Here is a 21,164-nt window from a genome sequence, read left to right on the forward strand (position 1 = left end):
GGGGGGCGTTTGTGAAGGGATCTTAATTTGGAATGAACAGGCACACCATGCGGAAGTGGCGTCAGCAAATCGTCTTGGGCTGCTGAGTTGAGAGTGACGTTTGCGGTTTTTCGGTCAGTCCCTTGTGTCTTGGAATGGCAACTTTCGTTGACAACGACTCGTGCCGAACCCTCGGTTTTTAAACCTGTTTTGCTCGCTCCAGGTGGCGTTGCGTGTCCCGCCCTCTTTTCGTGTCGCTGACCGGTCGCACGAACTGTTCGAGTACATCGCCTCTTTCTCTATCCAAGCGTGCTGGGCTTATGCCGGTATCCATTTCCTGTCTTCTGTCGTATCCGGGAGAAAAGCTCCCTCTCTACCTTCTTTACGCGGCTCCTATCTTCAGTACAGCTGTCTGCCAGCAGATTCTCACGTCCGACTCTGCCCCACGGCCTTGTTTTTGCGGTATCGCGACTCTCGGTGTGCCGGCGTTCCACACAGGCCAGCAGACTTCGCTTCCTCAAAGTGCCCGTTTTTAGTGCTTTCCACCGCTTCCCCCGTACACGCCTCTCTCTCACTGTTACACGCTCACCCCATGATGGCGCGCGTTTCCGTTGCCTTGGTGTAGACGCCGTTCTTCACGACTAGAAAGACCCACATTTAGCTCAGACACAGGTCTGGTGTACTACCATGCACAAGAACATGTGACAATAAAAGGTGGCTCAGGACGCGCAAGCGGCATTGGAATAGAGAAACAGGCTACACAGCTTCGTTTCGTTTTAACCCAGAACATGAGCATAATGGGAAAAGGTGCTCCGGAGCGGCTGCCGATTTGACAAATATGCAAATCGGCTATTACGCCGAAGCCACACAGCACTGGGGAGTTTCGGTGTGGAGTCTCGTTTCACCGGCTATTCCCTGTGACGCAAACGCTTTTGAAATGCCTATACAAGTACCTCTGTTTCCAGCTTTCCACATGTTACACAAAACCGTGGAACAGGGCAGAGAATGCCTGTGGAGAGGAGACGGGGAAACTGTGAGTTTCTGTGCTAAAACATTTCACTGTATCTTTAAACAAATTTGAAGGTAATCTGCTGTATGATGACAAGCTGACCTTCGCGTGTCCTTCCCTTCCTTTCTTTTCACCAGATCCGCACAACGGAGTACCGCAACCAGACACCTCCTGCCGCTACACTCGATCCTGGGTCAAGGCCTTACAAGTCTGCCTCATGGATTGTGCCTTTCCATTCTCTCCCAACTAACTGTTTTACCGCGGCGCAGATTCGTGGCTGCCTAGAGAGGCGAAACGGCGACACCACGCTCTAACGAGGCAGCACGACATCGGGAGCGGAAATCCGCAAACCATCAAAGCTACCTCTGGTTCGAATCTACAGGCGGCAACTGCGAGGTACATCAGAAACGAAATGTGCGCCAGGACCATCTTCCCACTCCTGAGTCGTCTGGCGACTCACTTGCCACCGTTAGCAGCAGACGCGACAAGTATACTTCGCCTCTTGACCACGGCGCCGCAAAACCAAGCATTCCACGGGAAAAACGTAGCCCGCGCGAACGCACGGGCAGATGAGTAGGCGATCAAGTCACCCTTTTCAGTGTGCGTAGCCGATCGTGTGAGCGTCGATGCTGGAAAGGTTTCCATCCTCCCAATTACGTTTCCCCCCTTTTACGCCGATACACCGTACGCTCGAAGCGAAGCGCGAAGTAGACGGCAACCGATAGTACCGGCGGTCCCTGTCTTTCCCACACATGGAGGATGCGGGCAGCCCTGTGTGGATTGTGTTTCCCGTGCGGATATCCGCGCCGTTTCGCTCTTCCTCAACCTGCCGCGCTTCCTCCATCCCCCTCGTCGTCATCCAGAAGCACAATCATCTCTGTTTGTGCTGGGCCCCGCCTAGCATTGCCAGCAGATATGTGCAGCGCCTGATGCATGAAGCAGGCGTCTGGTTGTCTTGGGATCCCTGCTTTCGGAGACCAAGTGTCTAATGAAGACGCGGGTTCTCTGTCGTCTCTCTGGGTTCGCCCTGCGCTTGCTCCTCGCGGTTTCGTATGCTCGTTGCCTCGAGTTAGGCCGTCGCTCCTCCGCGCGGCAGCGTTTCGTCCTGCTCTCTTTCTCTTGCTTTCTGTGGATGTGTCCCCCGTGCCGTCGCCCCGTAGAAGCGTAGAGAGTACTTGACTGACCGGGCGGGTTGTCCCACGGCGTCCCCTCCTCTGGTTCGCTTGGGTTGCCTCTTCCTGTTCGTCGTCGTCCGAGAGGACGTCAACAGGCTCGTTCTCTGGCCGCTCGCGTTTGTTTCTGGCAAGCGATTCTCCTGACAGTGGTGGCAGGGATCGTGCCTGCGTCTCGTCACCTTTCGGCGTCTCTTGAGACTCAACCAAGGCGTCGGCCTGCGACAACATGCCCGGAGATTCACCGTCACCGTCTTCTTTTTCGGAATCGGGGATCTCCAAGACTTTCTCTGCGTCGCGATCAGGCTGCCCTCGACTCGCCGCCCCATCGCTCTCCAGAACAGCCTCCTGGAGGTCGATGGAGGCGACGGCCTCGGTCTCCGTCTCCTCCGTCTCTGCTTCCGTCCTCTCCAGCTTCTCGCGCTCCTCCGCGTGCGCCTCTCTGTCCCGGAACTCGTAGGCAACTTTCCACGCGTCAGTGACGTGCAGGAGAAGATCGCGCAGATACGTCTTTGTCTCGACCTCGAGCGAGAGACAGGAGAGGTGAGGAAGAGAGACAGCGCGCAGGGCGATCTCTCCGTGCCCTCGCCCGTGGTTTGTTCCTTCCACCGGACCTGGGGGTGTGCGCGACACAGCGCCATTCACGTCCTTCCCTATCTCCTCGTCCTCGGAGGAAACTAGAGGAAGCGTGGACCTTCCGGCTTCGCTCTCTGCTTGTTGGTCTCGTCCTACGGCCCCTTCGTTTTCGCTTCCGGCGTTGTCACGAGGCTCCGGGGAGGACGCGTCCCGAGCTTCGGGTCCTTCGAGACGCCTCTGCAGTCTCCCCGCGGACGGCGACAGGCCAATGGGCGCACTACCTGCGTCCCCGTCTGTCCTGCGACGGTCCTCCAGTGGAGAAAGGGAAACGGAGACACCAGCTGGGAGATGTATATCTCTCCCGTTTTCTCCAGGAGAACTACAAGATGGGGCAGTATGTGCATGCGGTATGGCGTTAGGATGGGAGGGAGGAGAGGCAGCGGACGGAACCTCTTGATCCACAGAGACAGCATCTGGATGTGCTAGAGACGCAAACGGAACGGAGAAAGGAGAGACGGGGACCGCCGGCGAGACACAGAAAGCTGGAGAGCAGGATACGGAAGACGAAGACGGAGAGGTAGACGAGGCGCCACGCAGAGGCGGAGCCTGAGGCGCGAGCGACTCGCTGGCAGATGGAGATGCCGACGGGTCCAGGGGAGCCGGCGGAGGCGAAGAACTGAGAGGCGACTTCCAGCTGGTCCAGGAGCGACACGAAGAATCTGGAGTGAAGTAGAAGACATGTCGAGGAGGTCCTTCCAGGTACACCGTCACTTCTTTCGTCTCCTCTGCTTCAGGCATGCTCGCTACGGCATGGGCCAGAAGAGACGCGATCTGGAAAGCCAGAGAAAAAGCCAGACAACTCGGCATGCGCTAGAAGTCTTCAACACCAGAGAACGCGTGTGCACGCGTCCTCTAGTGGGCGTGACGTCAATGCACGCTGACTCATAGATTCAGGTGTCATAATCAGCAGAGTGACACAGGAGAAAATTGGTTTTTTCACAGCGGCAAGGAGCTCGAGAGACATCCCCACGCGAAGCAAGGAGACACGGCAACGAGACGGGACCTGCCGAGATCCTTTCCGTCCAAATGGAGACATCTCTGGTTTGAAAAGGTGAATTTAAAAAAATCTCCGTTCCTACCTCTGTTTCGCCACTGACACGGACGGTGACTTTCTTCTGACCGGAGACCCGACTGCTCGCTGGTCGTCGTCCGCCTTTTCCCCCCCCGTCTCTGCCTGCCTCGCGCGTTTGATCCTTTCCTGTTTTCGCCTCCGCGGTTTCACTCGATGCGTTCTGACGAAGGTGAAAAGAGAGGTCGACCGGCGGGAAGTCATAGAATCCCTGCTCGACGCGGTGTGCGCGGACGCATGCAGAGCACGGAGAGAGAGCGGGGAAGAAAAACGCAGGGACGGCGCCGCCAGAACACGACCAAGGCGACCGTGCAGACGCCGAAGACAGCAGGGAGCTTGCAATCTCGCCGGGGATGTGCTTGACCTGAGAGACAGAACGCGGAGGAAAAGGAGGAAAAGGGACAGAACGTGAGTTGGGAAGGAGAAAAGAGCCCGTGACACCACAACACTCCCTTCGGCCGAGAGGCAAAACCGAGCTGGAAAAGGGCCGGAAGATGCAGAGAGACGGCACGACGCTGAGTGTTGCACGAACGGAAAATTCAGTGGATATGTGCGAACAAATATGCCTCCAAACTGCCTCAAATCCCCTGGATTCCTTGCGCTCTACTCCTTCTTCCAACTCCGTGCCTTGTCGTGGTCGCCTGCCTTTCTATGGCTCGGCACGACATGGTCATCGAGCCCTCGATTCCACACGTCTCGCAGGCAAAAGGCGGCAGATGCTTCCAGTTTCCCCCTCTGCTTGCTCTCCTGTCTCTTCTTTATCCCGCCCGTCACCGTCTCTCTCTGGACTCGGTGAAGGCGGCTCCGACTTTCGTGCCTCGCTGAAACGAGCACGCGGTGCGCATATCTCACCTCCACACACATTGCCAGGTTCTCTGCTGTCTTGAATCCGGTCAGACCGAACCGCTGCAACAAGTCAATGTCGTCTTCGTGAATGAGGATGTAGGTGTCCGTTTCACTCTCCGGAGGATCAGCCAAGAAGGCCTTAAAAACCCACAAGCGACAATCCACACAAGAGACAAAACGCAGTAAAAACTGGACGCAGTCCGATACGCGAAAAGCAGACAAGAATCACTCTCAGTCGCCCATGCCTATATCTATCTATCTATCTATCTATCTATCTATCTATCTATCTATATCTATATCTATATCTATATCTATATCTATATCTATCTATATCTATCTATCTATCTATCTATCTATCTATCTATCTATCTATATCTATCTATCTATCTATCTATCTATCTATCTATCTATCTATTTCTCTCTCTCTCTCTCTCTCTATATATATATATATATATATATATATATAGGCAGATAGATGGAGATAGATGTGCATACGTAGGCAGCTACAAAGATGTGCTGGTTGACCTAGAGCTATCTGTGTGTTTCTGTTGAGAAAGGTTTCCTCTCCTGTTTTGCATGCGCGTGGTCACTGGCAGCGAAGAGTGAAAACGGTAGCCACGAGCTGCCTGGAGAAGCAACGAAAATGGCGACTTTTCGACCCGAACCCCCGTGACGTTGCGTGTATCCAAGCTGCTGCAGCCCCTCTTGACGGGACTCTCTGTTTCTCGTGTCCCAGACCGCAGAGCAGAGCTTTATAAAGTTTTCACGTCCCGTAGCGTCCGCGTCTTCCACTGTCAAGCGTGCACGTCTCCCAGTGCCCAACGCATGCACGAGTGAGATAAGTGTATGTTTCAAGGGCCTTCCATATCCCTCTGGGGCGCGATTCGCCTCTCCGTGATCTGCGTGAACGCTCGAGCTCGCTGGCTGGTCGCTTAGAAAAGGGAGACGCATTCCGTGTCTTTTCCATCGCCAGTTTTCTTCCTTTTCTTCCGGCCCTTCCGCGCTAGCTCGACCTACTGGCGAAAGAAGTGTGTCCGAAGGATCAACCTTCAGGCCGCGCTTTGCGCAGTTGCAAAGCAGGGAGGAATTATCCAACGGCGGCGGCTTGCTGGCTGCGCCCTGCAAGGGAGAACAACGAAGAGGCAGACCCCCTAGCCGCGTCTGGGGAGCTCGAAACGGCGGGAGAAAGGAAAAGGACCGCCGCCGCGGAGGGCGAAGGAAGTGGCAGAGCGAAGAGGACGGTATATCACGACGCAGATGCAGCCGCGAGAGGCGCGGAGTGTGCGCAGTGTCCGACGGGTGTTTCCAAGCGCGGCCAAGGACGTGGCAGAAAAGACAGGGTGGAAACAGAACTTTCTTCTCTGGGGCAAAGAAAGCGACATCCGGCGATAAGGCAAAACACCAAAGAGATTGCCCACCTGTGTCTCGCAACCCGAAGCAACGTAGGAAAGCCACTGTTGACGCCAGAGTGTGCTGACGAAGAAGAACCGGCCCTTCTTCGGCAGGGGGCTCGCCAGTCTGCAGGCAATTCATTTTTCAGAGAGAGCAAAGCCGCAAAACGCTGCAAGGGGCGCGCAGCGTGGACTTGGACGGGCGGGAAGAAAAACCGCAGCGCTAGGACAAAGCATCTGCGCAGACAGCGGCGACGGAGAGAACGAGACAGGGGCGCAGCGAGGTGAACCTGGAAAAGAAGCCGTGTGGTGCGTAGAGATGCGGCCTCGACCTGACGTTTTCGCAACGAGCACGGAACTCGTGAAGCACTTGGAGGACAGCAGGCGCCCGACGGGGTTGACGCCGCGCGAAGCGAGCGAGCATATAAGCGTGGCAAAAGAGCGAGTGCCAACTTCCGAGGGTAAAGCGCGATAAGTGACCTTGAAAGGAACAAGCGGGCATCCACAGTCCACCCACCTGCTTGACGAAGGACCCGTCTCCTTCCTCAGCCGCCACCGTTTCCCAATGATCGGCCCCAGCGCTTTGTATTCCTCGTTCCGTTTGTCCCGCCAGATTTGTCTCCGCTGCTGCTCAGCCTGTTGCTCCAGGAGGCAAACCTGGCAAAGATGCACAACACAAAAACTGAAGTGAACTACCCGGGAGACCGTTGCGGAGACACGGACACATCTCTACACGTGTGCACAGAGAGCTATGCTACCTGCAAGACTTACAATTGATGTACAGGCATATCTGGGTATGTCTATCAACTCAGCTTTCCTCAGAGAGTGACGCCACGTGTGCCACCTGAAAGTGGGTGTTGACGCGCCGCGGGTACACAGCGAGGCAGTTTGCAACGAGATCCAGTAAAAGAGAGACGAGGCCGACCTGGGCAGCGCTCGACCTCCAACGCTTGGCCACAGAAACAGATGTGTACACGTCCAGGTGTACATGTCTTCCGCCACACCGTGCAAATGGACGCACTGCTGCTCTATAAAAAGCTTTGAGTAGCGGTGGTGCACTTCGGAAACCCCCTTTTTGTTCTTCGTACCGAGCACTCCCGGGAGTATTGGCTGACGAAGGTCGAACAGGCAAAGACGAGCGGCTTCGCAATTCCCAGAGCCTCGTAGAGTGGTGCCTTCTCTCTTTCAAAATCAAGGAAATTCAAAATCGCCGTGGTCGGCACCTGCGTGCACGCCCCGGAAACAGGCAGAAAAGTGCGCACCTTCTGGGGCCAAAACGTATATATATATATATATATATATATATATATATATGCATATATAACTTCATATATATATATCTACACGCGTATGTGAATGCGTATATATTTGCATCTTGTACAGACGAACGAGACACGAGGAAGGCAGGGGGCATGACTATTTCGCGTCTACCATCTGCGTGTAAAATTTAAATAGAGCGAAGCGTCCGAGGCACAGCAGCAGTGGAGCCGAGCGTGGGAAGGTCTCTAGCGGCTGAGGTGGACTTCGCAAGCGTCATGGAAACACAGAGATCATCATGATGCGTTGGAGGAGAAAAACGAAAATCGGAGAGAAGCATGAAACAAAACACCGGCGAGGGCGACGCGCTTTGATCTATAGCCTCCTCCATTTGCAAAAGGAAGACGAGAAAGACGATTACGAGGGATAGAAGTAGGGTACGGAGAGCACCAGGCGAACACCGAGGGAGGTAACCTTTCCCTTTTGGTGTCAGTCGACGGGTGCGGTGACACGGCGAGTACCAAAAAAGGCACCACCAGGGCTGCGAGAGCTTTTAAAACCTACTCTCCCTATTACACCATATAAAATGGGAAAATCCGGGGTTGCTGCACTCGGGAGATGGTGTATGAACATATAGTCTGGCTCCTTGGACGGTCAACTGCTTCCTGCCTGACTCGGTCACATGGAGGACAGACTGAAGCATTCGTGGAGACGCGTGGTCCAATTTTGTTTACCAGAAAGCGCTGAAGCTTGCTGCTCTTTCCAACGGGTCCTTGAACCCGCAAGTTTTGGTGGCAGCAGAGGAGATCTGCGGCGAAGTCGAAGACATTGTCACGACTGGCGAGCGCATCCTGACTGTCTCCTTGTCCCTCCTCGGTGTCTTCGTCTGCTTGCTCTCCGTTCTGTCCCGGCGTTTCCAGTCCGCGGTAGGTCCGGCTCGCCGACCGCTTCCCGCGCCCTGGAGCCTTGTTCCTCGACCCAGAGGCCGGAGACATGGGCTTCCGTTCGCATGCCTCTCTCTTCCGCTTCGCGTCTTTTCCCTCGCTTTCTGCGTGCAACGCCCCCGGCGCCGGCTCGTCCCCTTCGTCATCCACGTCGATTTCTTCCACGCCTTCGTCCTCGTCAGCTTCAGCCAGGTCTTCTTCATCCGCCAGCATCTTCCTTCTCTTCTTGCTTCCACCGTTCGCCCTCTCGCCCTCGCTTCCGTCCGCCTCCTCGGGCACCTGGTCGGACCTGTCGGAACCTCCTTCCTTTTCCGCGTCGTCCGTCTTCTGCGACTGCCCGCCGCCCAGCTCGGAGTCGGCGCCGTGGAGCATCTTTCGCGCGAGCGTCACTTCTCGGCGCACGTCGCTGAGGGTGAGCCAGGAAAGATATCTCTCCCTGCTGTCTTTGCCTTCGCGCTTCATCTTGGCCCTCAACACCTTCAACTCGCGCGACTGCAGCGTCGACGAAGACGGCAACAACGCCGAGAAAGGGACCGACGCGGGGGACGACGCCGTGGGAAGCGTGCAGAGCGTGAGGAAGCAGGCGTGCAGCGCGAACGCCCTCTGAAGAGGCCGGCGAGAGACAAAAATGAACTCCGGAAGGCTCGCCCTATCGTCGGAGGACGACAGATGCAGCGGCGAGGCGAAGGCCCGTGGCGAAGAAGGGACACAAGCCACCGCAGCACTGGGGCCAGCGGGAGGCGCAACGCCATCAGGAGTCTGCTCGGTCATCCACCGAGGCGGCAACGGCCCACCGGCCTCTGTCGGCTGGATGCGACGGTCCATCTCGTCCTGGTCCGGCCTGTCCTTGGGAAAAGAAGCTGAGGCTTGTCGATCCGCTCCCGCGTGTGCAAAGGGACGGGGCACGGAAGAGGAGTTAGAAGAAGCGGATGAGGTCGGCGCCGCTGAGGTTGAGTCAGAGGGACCAGCACCGCAACGACCCGATCCGTCGCCACCTGCTTCCGTCTCCTCTCCCTCGCCTCGGTGCTCGCCTGTGGCGGGAGCCGAGGCAGAAGTGGGAAGGGACGGAGACGGCAAGCACAAACCGTCAGAAGGCTCCTCGGCGCGGGGGCGACTCTCTGCACGCGTGGCCTGCTGCGCGTTTTTTTCCGTTTCCCGAGGCGCCTCAGAACGCAGAGGCGAGAGGTCTTCGTCGTGCGCGTCAACGACCTCAATGACATCTGGGCGGCTCGATTCGAACACCTCTGTGTCTCTGTTGGGGCCAGCCGAGGCGCTCGCTTCGTCTGGCAACCTGGATCGCCTCGCGCTCGGTTTCGGGGCCGTGGCCGGTGGAGACGTCAGCGCGGCGAGGGGCGGCTCCTCGCATGTCAGAATCGTCTTTTGATTCTTTAGAGCACCGAGGAAAGCTTCAATGGACCGATGTTGCTCAGAGAAGAAGTCGACGAGGCCGCTGAGAGCCGCACTGCAAATGCAGCAGAGATTCGGCAGCAACGACGGATCCGGGATGGACGGCCGAAGCGAGGAGGCAGCAAGAAGGGACGAAAGGAGCTCACTGGGAATCACCTTCGCCTCCCCTGTCCATATCGAGAGAGGATCAACTCCCCGCTCGCCGCAGATATCCGCGACCCTCAAGAGCTTCTCGATTGGGTACGACGGTTCCGCGAGCAGCCTCTCTTCATCCAGTTCGCTCCCAGAGCCGGAGGTACACGGCTGCTGGGTCTCTTCCGGAAAACAAGATACAGGCGAAGGCGTGGACGGCGAAGGCGTGCTCACGCCGCCTGGCAGATCGGCCTCGGTTGTCGTCTCAGCAGCGGACGAAGGCAAGACAGAAGAAGAGTTTACCTCAGGGCACACGCCTGATGAGGCAAGCCAGCACGAAGCGGAAGGCGCCAGCGCTGAGGGGACACCGGACAACAGGACAGACAGAATGCAGCGGAGACAGTGGAGCAGAGAGACAGTGAGGAAGAAAGACAGAGTGACGAAGAAAGAGAAAGCGGAGCCCAGAGAGCGAAGAACGACAGAGCAAGAGAGAGCATGCACAAGAGCGGGCGACGAGCAGTGAGGCAGGCAACCAGTCAGGTAGCTCGTAGACAAATACCAGCCAAGAGAGCCGAACCTCAATAAAGACAGGGAGAAAAGGCGTCAGCGAGAAACGAAGCGAGATATGTTTCGCCTCTCTCTCCACGAGTCCACAGCATCGTTTGCATGTACCTCGTTGAAGGCAACCCCATCTTCCAGCGATGTATTGACTTCGCCACAGTACGAGAGACCTCGGGGACGAGGCAAATTGGCCTTCCACCTCGTCCCTGGTCCGCCGCAGGACGCGATATCACTGCTTCGGAAGCGTCAGAGGAAGCGGATGGCTGCAATCGGCACAAACAACTTGCATGTGGCCAACGACGCTCTCGGCTTTAGGTGGGTCCTCGCTAACGCAAAAAGTGTTCCTCTCACTCGCATTTGACGCCTCCTACCTTTGCTGTAGTGGGGACACAGGATGCCCGAGTAGTCGATAACGCCCTTTTCTTCGGTGTTGATGCCGGGACGAGAGGCCAGCGAGGAGCCGTCGCCGCGGGTGTCTCCGCTCGTTCCCGCGCCCGTGCTTTCTCCCTCGACGGCAGAAGCAGTTGGAGCACGAGACAATTCCGCGTCTGTCTGTGGATTCGCAGGTCTGCTGTGCAGTGCCTCTTCACCGCCTGATGTGTTGGTCCCGCGTTTTTGTTGCTCCCGTTGTCTGGTTGTCGGCGCCTCCTCGTCCGTAACGATCCGGCTGCCTCTTGGCCTGCTTCCGTGCGCCTCCTCTTCGTCTATACTCTCATCTCTGTCCGAGTCTCGCGTGTCCTCTTCCGCCGTTCCCTTCCTCACGCCAGCCTCTGCTCTTCCGTCGTGCTCACTGTCTTCACGTGTCGCGTCCGGCTGAAGCGGGGATCGTCGTCGGTCCCCGTCCGAACCCGCGTCCTCGGCCCTTCTTCGGACGCTGTTCGCTGCGCCGCTCTGCACTGGGCGGCTTTTTCCTCTCTTTTTGGTCGATCCGTTGCCGCCTTCGTCGGCCTTGCTGAGCGGAGTCACGCAGATGGCGTTTGGGTTGTTGCTGTCTCGTCTCGGAAGGAGCGCAGGCGGCAGAGACGTCGACATCGTCGGGAAGTCGATGCCGCGAATGAACTGTTGCCACCACGACCGCGGAATGAAGGACAGCTGTCGGAGCTGAGGCAACAAAGACAGCCGCTGCTGGAGATTCACCAGATTTCTCTCACACGCCGGAGGCGGAAGCCGAGACCGAGCCAACTGCCCGTGGTACGCCTCCTTCTGAACCCGCTCCTGTCTCTGCTGCTCCAGATCCTTCAACGCTGACGGCAGAGCGTGACGGAGAAGTTGGTGCAGCGAGGCCTGTCGTTGCTGGACGTACGCCAACAGGGTCTGCTGTCGCATGCACAGGTCTTCTTGCTCCTCGCAGATCCGCTCATTCTGACAGGACACAAACACGCACAGGCGCAACGGGATAACAGCGACGCCACGCGTCTCTCTTCTCGCTCCGGCGCCCCTGGCTCTTCTGTTCCTCTGTCCGTTTCGTGTGCGCTAGCCCAAAAACATCTGATCCTCTTCGCTGGTCCTGTGGCGACTTCGATTCTGTGCGTCTCCCGTTAGTCCTGCGCAACCGGTTTTGTGGTCGTGCTCTCGCCTCCGGGAGAGGTCTCACTCTTTCGCCGCTCTGGGTCCGCCTGCTGTCTCCGTTGTCTCCGTGTCTCGCCTCTCTCGCCTCTCTCTGGCTCTTCCCCACCTAACATTTCTTGGCCTTTGTGTCGGTCCTTCCCCACACGGGTTTAAACCGCTCAATCCTCTCAGTCCGGCTCTCTCTGTCGGCACCTCGTCTTGGCGGTTCTCGAGCACGAGCGTACCTCTTCGTCGACGAAGTCCTGCAACTCGCGAGGCAGCGGTAAGTCTGTCTCTTCTGCAGTGAGGTCCGCTCTGATGTACGTGACCATGTAGACGGTGCGACTGTGGAGCCGGGGCGAGTCGCCCGGAGACGCCGCGCGACCGGACGGGAGCCCGCTGGCAGCGTCCATTCGCGCTGCGTCGGGAGTCGCCTGGCGACGGTCTCCTTCCTCGGCGGGAAGAGAAGCGGCGGAAGGCGTGGCAGCAGCCCCACTCGAAGGGGAGGCAAACGCCGAGGAAAGCGAACCCCGTGGAGGCGTTTGGTGGCGAGGCGAGGCGTCAGAAGCTGGACGCGGCGCAGACGAATCAGGCCCTGGTGAGCTCAGGCGCGGAAGCGAGAAAGGAGACACTTCGCTGTCGTCGAAGCGCACCCAGGACCACCGCGCTGCCGCCGCGCGAGGCTTCTTCGTTTCCCTGGCAACCGACAAGAGATAGGGGGAAGACCCAGACACACACACAGAGAAAAGGCACAGCGCCGCTCGATGTCTCTCCGTCTCCGAGTTTTCAGGCGTGGAGAGCCACGAGCAAAAAAACGGACGCGCAAGCAGCAGAGGACCTACGGCCCTTGTCCACCAGGGGAAAGCGGCAGGTGTCTGTTTAGTCACACAGTGTGAATCACTGGTCGACAGCACGAGCAGGCGACGAGCACGCCTTTCAGGCCTGATGATGCTTCTCTTTTTCTCGTTTCGATAGGCAGTGCGGAACAGCGGGAGAGTCGCGGAGACACACTTTAGGGGAGCGAGCAAAGGTGCATGCAGACAGACAACTACGGATGACTGGACACGAGGCAGAGGAAGACACCGGGGGGAAATGGCAAGATGGGCTGAGATAACGGAGAACCCCAAAGAAGTTAGAAAGAGCCCCGGGCAGGGTTTCCAGGGACTACGGCGAGAGAAATGCACATTTTGGCCTACACGACATCAGAGTTGCTCTGCTTGTAGTCTTGGTCTTCACTGCTCTCGGCACGTTCAGGCGAAGCTTTCTTCTTGTCCGCCGACAGACTGGCCTCGAGAATCACTTCGGGGAGGTCTTCTTCGAGATCTTCGTCTATGGCTAGACTTCGCGCCATCAATTCCTCGTCCAGCACTTTCTTTGCTTCCTCGTTCTCCTTCGTCGCACAGAAGCCGTCAATCTCCGAGAAACGCGGGAGCCTGTTCTCGTGCCTCCCGGACACCGTCGAACGGCACGGGGTTGCGCTCTCGTCCTGGGGCGGCGCAGCAAGAATCACAAACTCCTCGACTTCGACCTCGTCTTCTTGGTCCTCCGGTGTTTCCAGCGCGAGAAGCGAGACACTGTTTTCGCCGTCAGATTTATCTTTCTTCTCCCTGCGTCGCCCGCGGGCGATCTGCGCTCCATCGCGTCCAATCGGCTTCTGCAGCGGCCCCGCTGTCCCATCTGCGGGCTCCGCTCGCTTTCTCCGCTTCCTTTGGGGCGACTCGCCAGAACATGAAGCGGCGGGACACGCCGGAGATGCAGGCGCAAGGCGAGGCGGCGACGCGCTGGAAACGCATGCCGAAGTGCCCCCTTTCGTCCCTCTACAGCCTGTTTCTCGACCCTTCGCTTGGGCCCGTGTCCGCCCGACATATTGGTCGAGCGTTCTTTGAGTAAACGAGGGGTTCTCTTTCTTCTTCGGGCCGCAGGAACCTTTTTGTGTCTCCGACCCTTCGCCCCGTCTCCTGTCGCCTCGGCAGCTCTCTGCCCCTTCGACCGTCTTCCGCTCCGTCCAACGGGAGAGACGCCCCAGGGCGGCTTGACGCGATCGGGGGGACTGAAACTCGAGTGAGAAAAGATCCTTCTGCTTCACAGAACGAGGCGACCGAGAGCAAGCATCGGCATCCTCCATGTTGGTCCTCCCGCGACTCTTTCCCAACTGGAGAGTCCGCGAAAACGTCTCTCCACAAACCTCTAGGTAGTCGTCTTCGTGCGCTGTCCTCTCTCCCGTCTGCGATTCCACACAAAGTGTGAAGCTATGGGATGCCGTAGAACCATCAACGGAAGCGGAATGAGGCTTGGACGGCGGAAACGACGACAAGGAAGCAGGAGATAGGGCGGAGCAGCTTTCGGAGTTTAGCAGTGGCCCGGACGCAGGCGCTCCCGGCGTCTCAGCGGGCCAGGCACCACCTGCCGCCAGGGCTCCTGAGAGCGATTTCACAGCATCTGTGTCGGCTCGTCGTTCGATTGAAATGGACAGCTGGGAAAACGAACAAAAGCGAGATGCCAAGGAAGGGTAGGGAGAAGAAGAAGAAGGATTGCCAGAGGAAGAGCCCACTGACAATACTGCAGATGGCGAAGGCGCATCCACATCTACCACAAGGGGCACCGCCATCTTCCGCTCATGCAAAGCCGCGCTAGATCCATCCGAGGCACCACTAAAGAGAGGGAACGACGAATACGCAGAAGTAACGGGATTGGCAAAGGAGACCGGAGTGTCTCTGTGTCTGTCCGTAGTCGAGAAGGGGGCACCAGAGGCGGCGACAAGTCCGCGGGCCGACGCCGCGGCGCCAGGAAGGTCAGCGATACATCGTTCACGCGGAGAAGGGCTTTCGCAATGGTGTTCGTCCGGCGCCTCTTTGCTCCTCGACTCTTTCGCCCCGCGTGAGAGCGAGGTTGACAGAAAAGATGGCTCAGGGTCCAGACGCGACAGTGAAGAGCGGGAGGAAGCGAGGAGAAGTTCTCTGGCTTCCGCGCCTGCCTCCGAACGTTCCGATGGAGCCGACTTCCTTGCCACTTGTCCCTTGGAGTCAACTTTGCAAGCAGACGCCGTCACTTGTTCATGTCCGAGAAGCTCTTTCTGTTTGTGGCCTCCTGCGCCAGCAGTCGCCCCGTCGTCCTTCCATCCGCGTGCTCCGCACTCTTCGTGTGATCGCAGCTCTCGCTCAGCTTCTGCTGCATGCAGTCCCGCCCTCTGTGCACCGCCACCGCCGCCTCGTCCTCGACACGGAAGAGCGAAACCTGGGGCCTCCGAGGGCGAGACAGAAGCCGACCCTTGTTTTGATCTTCTTCTGTCTTCTGCTCCCGGATGTGACGCCTCTCGCCAGCCGCTCTCGCGAGAAAACCGTGGCAAGGTGACCTCGTCAGTCGGACTGCAAGACGCCGCTTTCGCCTCCGAGGGAGCAACGGGTCTAGTTCGAGCTTCGACTGCGGCCGGTTCACCTGCAGGCGTGCTGCTTCCTCTTCCGGGCCGCTCTCGCAAGTCTCTTGTGATGGCGGTGTAGTGCCCAGACGTGGCAGACGCGCCCTGGTGTTCGAGGATGCCGAAAAGATGGTAGTGGTGAGACGCGCGTGATGCCTCTCTCAACGAGGAGACAGAGCCGTCCAGATCTGAGACGCAGCCCACGGGAACAGCAGAAAGCGCGAAGGCAGAGCTGTGAGGCCAGAGACGAAGTCAAGAGAGCCGAGTGCGACGCACGAGGCAGCGCAGCGAGCCAGAGCGAGGCGGACCACAATCAAACTGAGAGGAGACATTTCCGCTCCTGAATGGGCCGACGGCGAGTCTGCATGCTTCATGGAGCACGGGTCGGACGCACATAATCACGAGGCGTGGTGACAGCGCGTGAGAAGTAAAGACGAAAAGAACCACGCGGCGCCTCGACGCGCGAGGATCCCGAACTGTGCACCTCAACTCGCGCTCAAGAGACAAGCGCGCGAAGCTCCTGGAACGCCAGTGAGGCCACCGCCTCCCAAGCTCTGTACAGAGACTCCCAAGAGTTGGAAAAAGCACGCCCACCAGGCGACGAGGAGAGCACACCCGGACGGCCCGCGAGTTCGCCATGAGTAGAAAAAACCCCGTGAGACGCGTGGCAAATCAAGAGAAAAACCTTGAAGGGTTTATGGACGCGAGGCAGCGGGAATGCGAAGGGTGTGGGTTGAGGAGGGAACCGCCTCGCGCAAAACAAAGGAAAACAAAGAACGGGCAGAAAGTGGACGGGCGGAAGAGCGGGGGCGGCGATAAAGAACGCGGGGCCATGTGCCTCGTAGCAAAAACACTCACGCAAGGGCCGAGGGGAACGGGACAGGCCACAGAAGGCAAAGCAGTCGACCTTACGTCCGATTTGACAGTCGTCGGTGCAACAGCCGCGGACGTCCATCGCCAGGGGGATCTCCAGCGCCTCGTGGATCTTCCGCCTCACCCACTCGCCCGTCTGCTTCTTCACGTCGATGCTGTAGCGTAGGACAACCAGCTGGGCACGCGCAACGGCACAGGAATGCCCAGACAAAAATACAGACTCCGAACAACTTAAACCGATTTTCTCCGGCCAGCCGCGGAGCTAGATACACCTAACGCGGACCCCCATAGACATACATGCATATATATATATATGCAAATCGGTATGAATAGAAACATGTACGGAGAAGTAATCACAAACGACGTCATGGTACCAGTGTCGGCACGATAGCGCGCGACTTCCACGCAGGAGGATGCTCACAATCTGTTTAGTGAACGCCCTTCCAAGAGGAAAGCACGTCACAGGCGCCGCGAAATCCTGCGGTCATGTTGTGTTTTGCAGTCCTCGTGGCGCACACCTAGCTCTGCCCACCCTTCGACCTCGGTGCCGCACGATCCATGCGTTGAGGCAGACGCGCGCCTAAATCTCCCTCTCTCCACACAGCGTGAGCCTGCGTGAAGAGCTATCGACTGGCAGCTGGCCTCTCGCAGAAAGTCCCCGCGGAGTTCCAGTGCGTCTCGCATCTCCCTCCTGTGCAGAGTGCAAACGCTTTGTTTTTGGGTACCCTAGGTTTCGCACGTCGCCCCAAATGCAGGGCGTTTCCTCACCTGCAAATACGGCGGGAGGAGAGAGAGTTGACTGCGTTTCTTTGCCTCTCGCTTCTCGCCACACTGCGGACAGAAGTACTTTGAATCGCCTCGCAGGCACTCCGTTCGCTGATATTGCCGCGCCATGTCTTCCTCGAGCTTCCATCCGCCTTTCTCCTCCGGTCGCCGCCCTTGCTCAGCACTCACGACCTTTCTTCCGGTCCCGGGAGCTGCCGCGGTGCTCGCGTCTCCCTTTTTCCCGCAACTGTCTCGTCCCTCTCGCTTCCTTCCTCCGCCAGCGCCCTGCGCCCTACTTTGCTCTCCCGTCGCGTCAGTCTCCGCAGAATTTGCAGTGCCGCGCTGCGAGCCTTTTTTGCCCCTTCGGCCCCGTCGCTTGCTTTCAGACGGCTCGGGTCGCGAGGCAAACGAGGCCGAGGAGAGCGAAGAGAGGTCGATTTGGACGGGGAAGCTCGCAGGCGCGCGCGCGCAGTCTTCTTGAGAGGATGGGGCAGAGTCCCACTGCTCAGAAGAGGCGAGAGAAGTCGCAGGGTCAGGCCCACAGGCAGGCGAGTCGGAAGCCGCGAGGGCCTTCGGCGAGCGCGTCCCTCCTTCGCGGGCTTCCGGCGACGCTGGATCTTCACCCGGACTGGAAGGCGAAGGCAGGAGAGAATACCTAGACGGTGCGGTTTGTTCTGGTGAGTTCCTACTGCTTCGGTCAGGCTCTTGTTTGCCAGACTGCTGAGATTTCTTGTGGCAGCAGTTCAGCTGGAAAAAATACTCCTCCTTGTTGCCGCTGTACGTGCAGTGGCTGCACTGCACTGTCTGCCGCGACCGCCCGCCAAAGAGAACCCTGAGGAAGTCGAGCGGGCTTTCTCGTCCGCCAAGCTCGCTCTCCAGTAGCTCAAACAGACGGTGTTGCAGCTCGTTCGCGTCCTCCTGGTAAGACAAGTCCTCTGCGAGAAGGTCCGCGACAACGGATGGCCGCACGGCGGCCTGGATGCCTTCCTGCAACTTAGCGAAAATCATTTGAAGAGAAGAAATCAACGAGTACCGTTCGCTGCACAGCACGGTGCACACGTCGTGACCCTTGACTTTCTCCCGCCAGTTGCTCCACCTCGCCCGACTGGCGGCCCGTCTGTCCGACTCGGCCGACTCGACGCGAACACTCGCATGCAGCGGCGACCGAGACGCCGAGGCTACGGGTACGACGGGTTGCGACACGGTCGAAGAAACGTCAGGAGCAGCGCAGAGTCCCCCCGCCATGACGGGGTTGTCGGTCGACGTCGCCGGCACTGGCGCGGCAGAGCTGGACCTCGCCTCCTCGTCCAGACCTTTCATCAGCCGCTTCTCTGGTTCCTCTGTCTCTTTCTTCACCACAGCCGCTGTCTCTTCAGCCGTGCACCTTTCTTCTGTCCTCGATCCACATGCGCCGTCGTCCTGCCGCGCTGCCCCCGCCGGAGCCGCCGCGTCGCCACTTCTTTTCTCGTCAGTCTTCTCCGCTTCGAGTGTCTTCTCTCCTGCGTTCGCGCTGTCCTGCGGTTTTGGTTCTCCGTGCGGATGCCCGGCAGGCGCGTGGGAGTGACTGACTGAGGCCCCGGGCGACGAAGCGTGGCTGTTTTCCGCGAGTTGCCTTTGTCTCTCCATGTCTTTCAGTTCTCGAAGCGTGGGAAGCGAAAGGAGGAAGTCCCGAAAGTGCACATTCATGAACAGCGTCTGCAGATACACGTTCAGGTAGCACGTCGCACCCAAGTTCTCCAGCCCCACGTACCGGCACTTCCGCAGCCCCGCGGCGCCCAGGATCGCTGCTTGTTCGCTCTTCTGCTCCCACCCTGTCCGCACACGCGAGGAAGACAGCGACTCTCCTGAGTTTTCGCGAGTCCCTTCTCGTTTCGTCAGACGATCTTCGCACGCCACTTCTCTTCCCTCTGGCTCCCCAGCACACCCAGAAGCGGGCGAAACCGGGGAGAAAGGGGGTTTCGAGGACGGCAACGCGGGCAAATCGCGCTTGTCGGAGACGGGGCCGGCCGCTGTAGACACCAGAGACGTTCCTGTGAGACGGTTTCGACGTGGGAGCGTCGCAGTGGAAGACGTGGGTACAGCCCCATTTCCTGTGACAGTGAGCAGCCACCGAACCGCCATGTGCTGCTGTTGGAGTTCTTTCTGAAGTGCGGAAGCGTTCTCCTTCTTCTTCCCTCCGCCTGCGGCCCACGGGCCAGCCCCGCTGGCGCCACCGCCAGGACCGCCCGGCCCCCCCTTCCCCCAGACGCCCGTCTTGAATTCCCCCAGACCGAAGACAGACATAGGGTGTGCATCTTGCTGGCTCTCTCGCGGCACCGCGAAACTATGCCGGAGGTTATACAGAAACAGAAGGTCCCCGAAGCAACACTGTTCCGCCAGAGCAGACCAAGAGGCAGGGAGAAGCGACAGCTGCTGCGAGCCCTTGGTTTGAGGAACGCCTTCCTTCGAGCTAGACTGGGCGAGACCCGTTGGCTTCCCGTCTCTTGCCTCGCCCGGAACTTGTTCCAGTTGCGCTGAGGGCGCTTCGAGTCCCCGCGAGACCGAGCGAGGTGGGGGAGCCTGGCCGAGTCGCCGCAAGTCCGTGGCGCATGCTGCAGACGGAAGAACACTCTCTCCCTCTTGCTGCGACTCTCGCGCCGCTTCGCCCCTGCAATCGCTCGAGAAGCCAGAAGCTGCGCCTGCTTGCAGCATATCAAAGTCGGCTGTTGCGGTCTTCTCGATGCTTTGTTCTTTTCTTGCCAAAGGCTCGCATTGTGCCTCGCTCTCGCGATATGCGACGCCTGCCCTCGCGACTCGTCTTCCTTCTTCCGTCCTCTCCGTCCCGCTGTCGCCAACTCGCAGCTGTCTACTGATCACTCCCTCGCTCGCTCTCTCCCTCGCTGTCTCTCTCCCTATCTGTCCCTCCCCCTCCCCTTCTGGAACGTCCGCCGCTGCTTCGGCCAGCTGACGCCCTCGTCGACCGCTGCGCGACGAAAGAAGCGGAGAGCATGACGGCGGCGAGCCGTCGGGCACGGCCTCTGCGAGGTCCGTACGTCCACCCATGCTCCTCGGAGACAAAGCATCGTTATTCGAAATGAAAGACAAGTGCAAAGTGGAAGGAAGGGTGTGGTCGCGAGGGGAAGCAAACCCAATAGTGCCGCAGATTCCCTTCACGTATGGCTGAGCATCACAGCCATCATCTGACGCAAAGCCCGACGAAGCACGAACGGATTCGCTTGAGACAGGGTGTCCGGAAGACGTGGGAGGCAGCTGGGTAGGTACGACGCCAGCAACCCCCCCAGCACGCGACGTGTATGAAGCAGATCTCAAGCTCGCGCAGTCGAAGGCTTCCGTGTGTGTCCTCGGAGGCGCCTCAAGCCCTGACGACGGTCCTTGGCGCTGACCGCCCTCCTGCGCAGCCGCGAGAGTGCGCAGGCTGTCAGCCCGACCCGCTTGGAGCTCCGATGCTTTCATCGTCGCAGGCGATCCTTCTCGAGACTTTGAGCCGCAACGTCCTCTCTGCCTCTTCCTCCGGCCCTCCAGCAGCCGTGCGGCACAGCGTCAGAAAAAGCCACGCCCTTGGCAACACCACCGCACGTTCAGGGTGGGCTCTGTCGAAGACGCGGAAGACGCCTTCGAGGGGGCGACGTCGACACGAGATGAGAAGCGGACGAGGGAGAACAGGTGTGCGTGCGTCGATAGGGCGAGTCCGCACGTGCAGGTTCTGCGCCTTCTCACATTTCTCGGGAAGCGGGGAGAAAGCGACAATGTGTCGGGGTAGCCTAGGCAAAAACTAGTCAGGATGCTGGGATCCTCGCTCTGATCAACGAGGCCAAACGGCGGCGACACAAAAGACGAAGAGGAAAAAGGCGAACATGCAAAGGGCGTCTCCGACTGCCTCCCGTTGGAATCGAGAACATCTACCGGGACGGCATCCTGCAGCCCGGTTCTAGCACGAGAGGACGCCTGTCTGTTGCGGCTTGGTCACAGTGGCGAAGAGCCCACCAAGAGAGAACGGCTGCATCTCGTCGGAAACTCGACCACGGTTCCGAAAGTCCACTAAACAAATTGGCGAAAAAAAAGATGTTTTCAAGACGAACCTCTTCACGCTTCTGTCTCGCCAAGCTGCCCAAGCTCGATTCCGCGCCTAATTCGCCGAGTCGTAGAGACTTCCTGGCCCG

The 21,164-nt window shown here is 58.6% G+C and overlaps 1 protein-coding gene across 1 annotated transcript; it reads right to left on the minus strand.

Moving 5' to 3' along the window:
- Nucleotides 1-1,347: 1,347 nt before the first annotated feature.
- NCLIV_028760 (putative ubiquitin carboxyl-terminal hydrolase) lies at nucleotides 1,348-20,457 on the minus strand (the record flags this gene model as incomplete). The annotated part of the gene is made up of 14 exons (XM_003883070.1): nucleotides 1,348-1,377; nucleotides 2,173-3,567; nucleotides 3,876-4,229; nucleotides 4,718-4,849; nucleotides 5,729-5,830; nucleotides 6,130-6,229; nucleotides 6,620-6,759; nucleotides 7,191-7,325; nucleotides 8,094-10,198; nucleotides 10,775-11,765; nucleotides 12,197-12,647; nucleotides 13,148-15,554; nucleotides 16,279-16,414; nucleotides 17,008-20,457. 14 exons carry the CDS (start codon nucleotides 20,455-20,457, stop codon nucleotides 1,348-1,350), a joined length of 11,928 nt encoding a protein of 3,975 aa, XP_003883119.1.
- Nucleotides 20,458-21,164: the final 707 nt, after the last annotated feature.

This window comes from Neospora caninum, chromosome VIIb (genome assembly GCF_000208865.1).
Source record: "Neospora caninum Liverpool complete genome, chromosome VIIb".
NCBI lineage: Eukaryota > Apicomplexa > Conoidasida > Eucoccidiorida > Sarcocystidae > Neospora > Neospora caninum.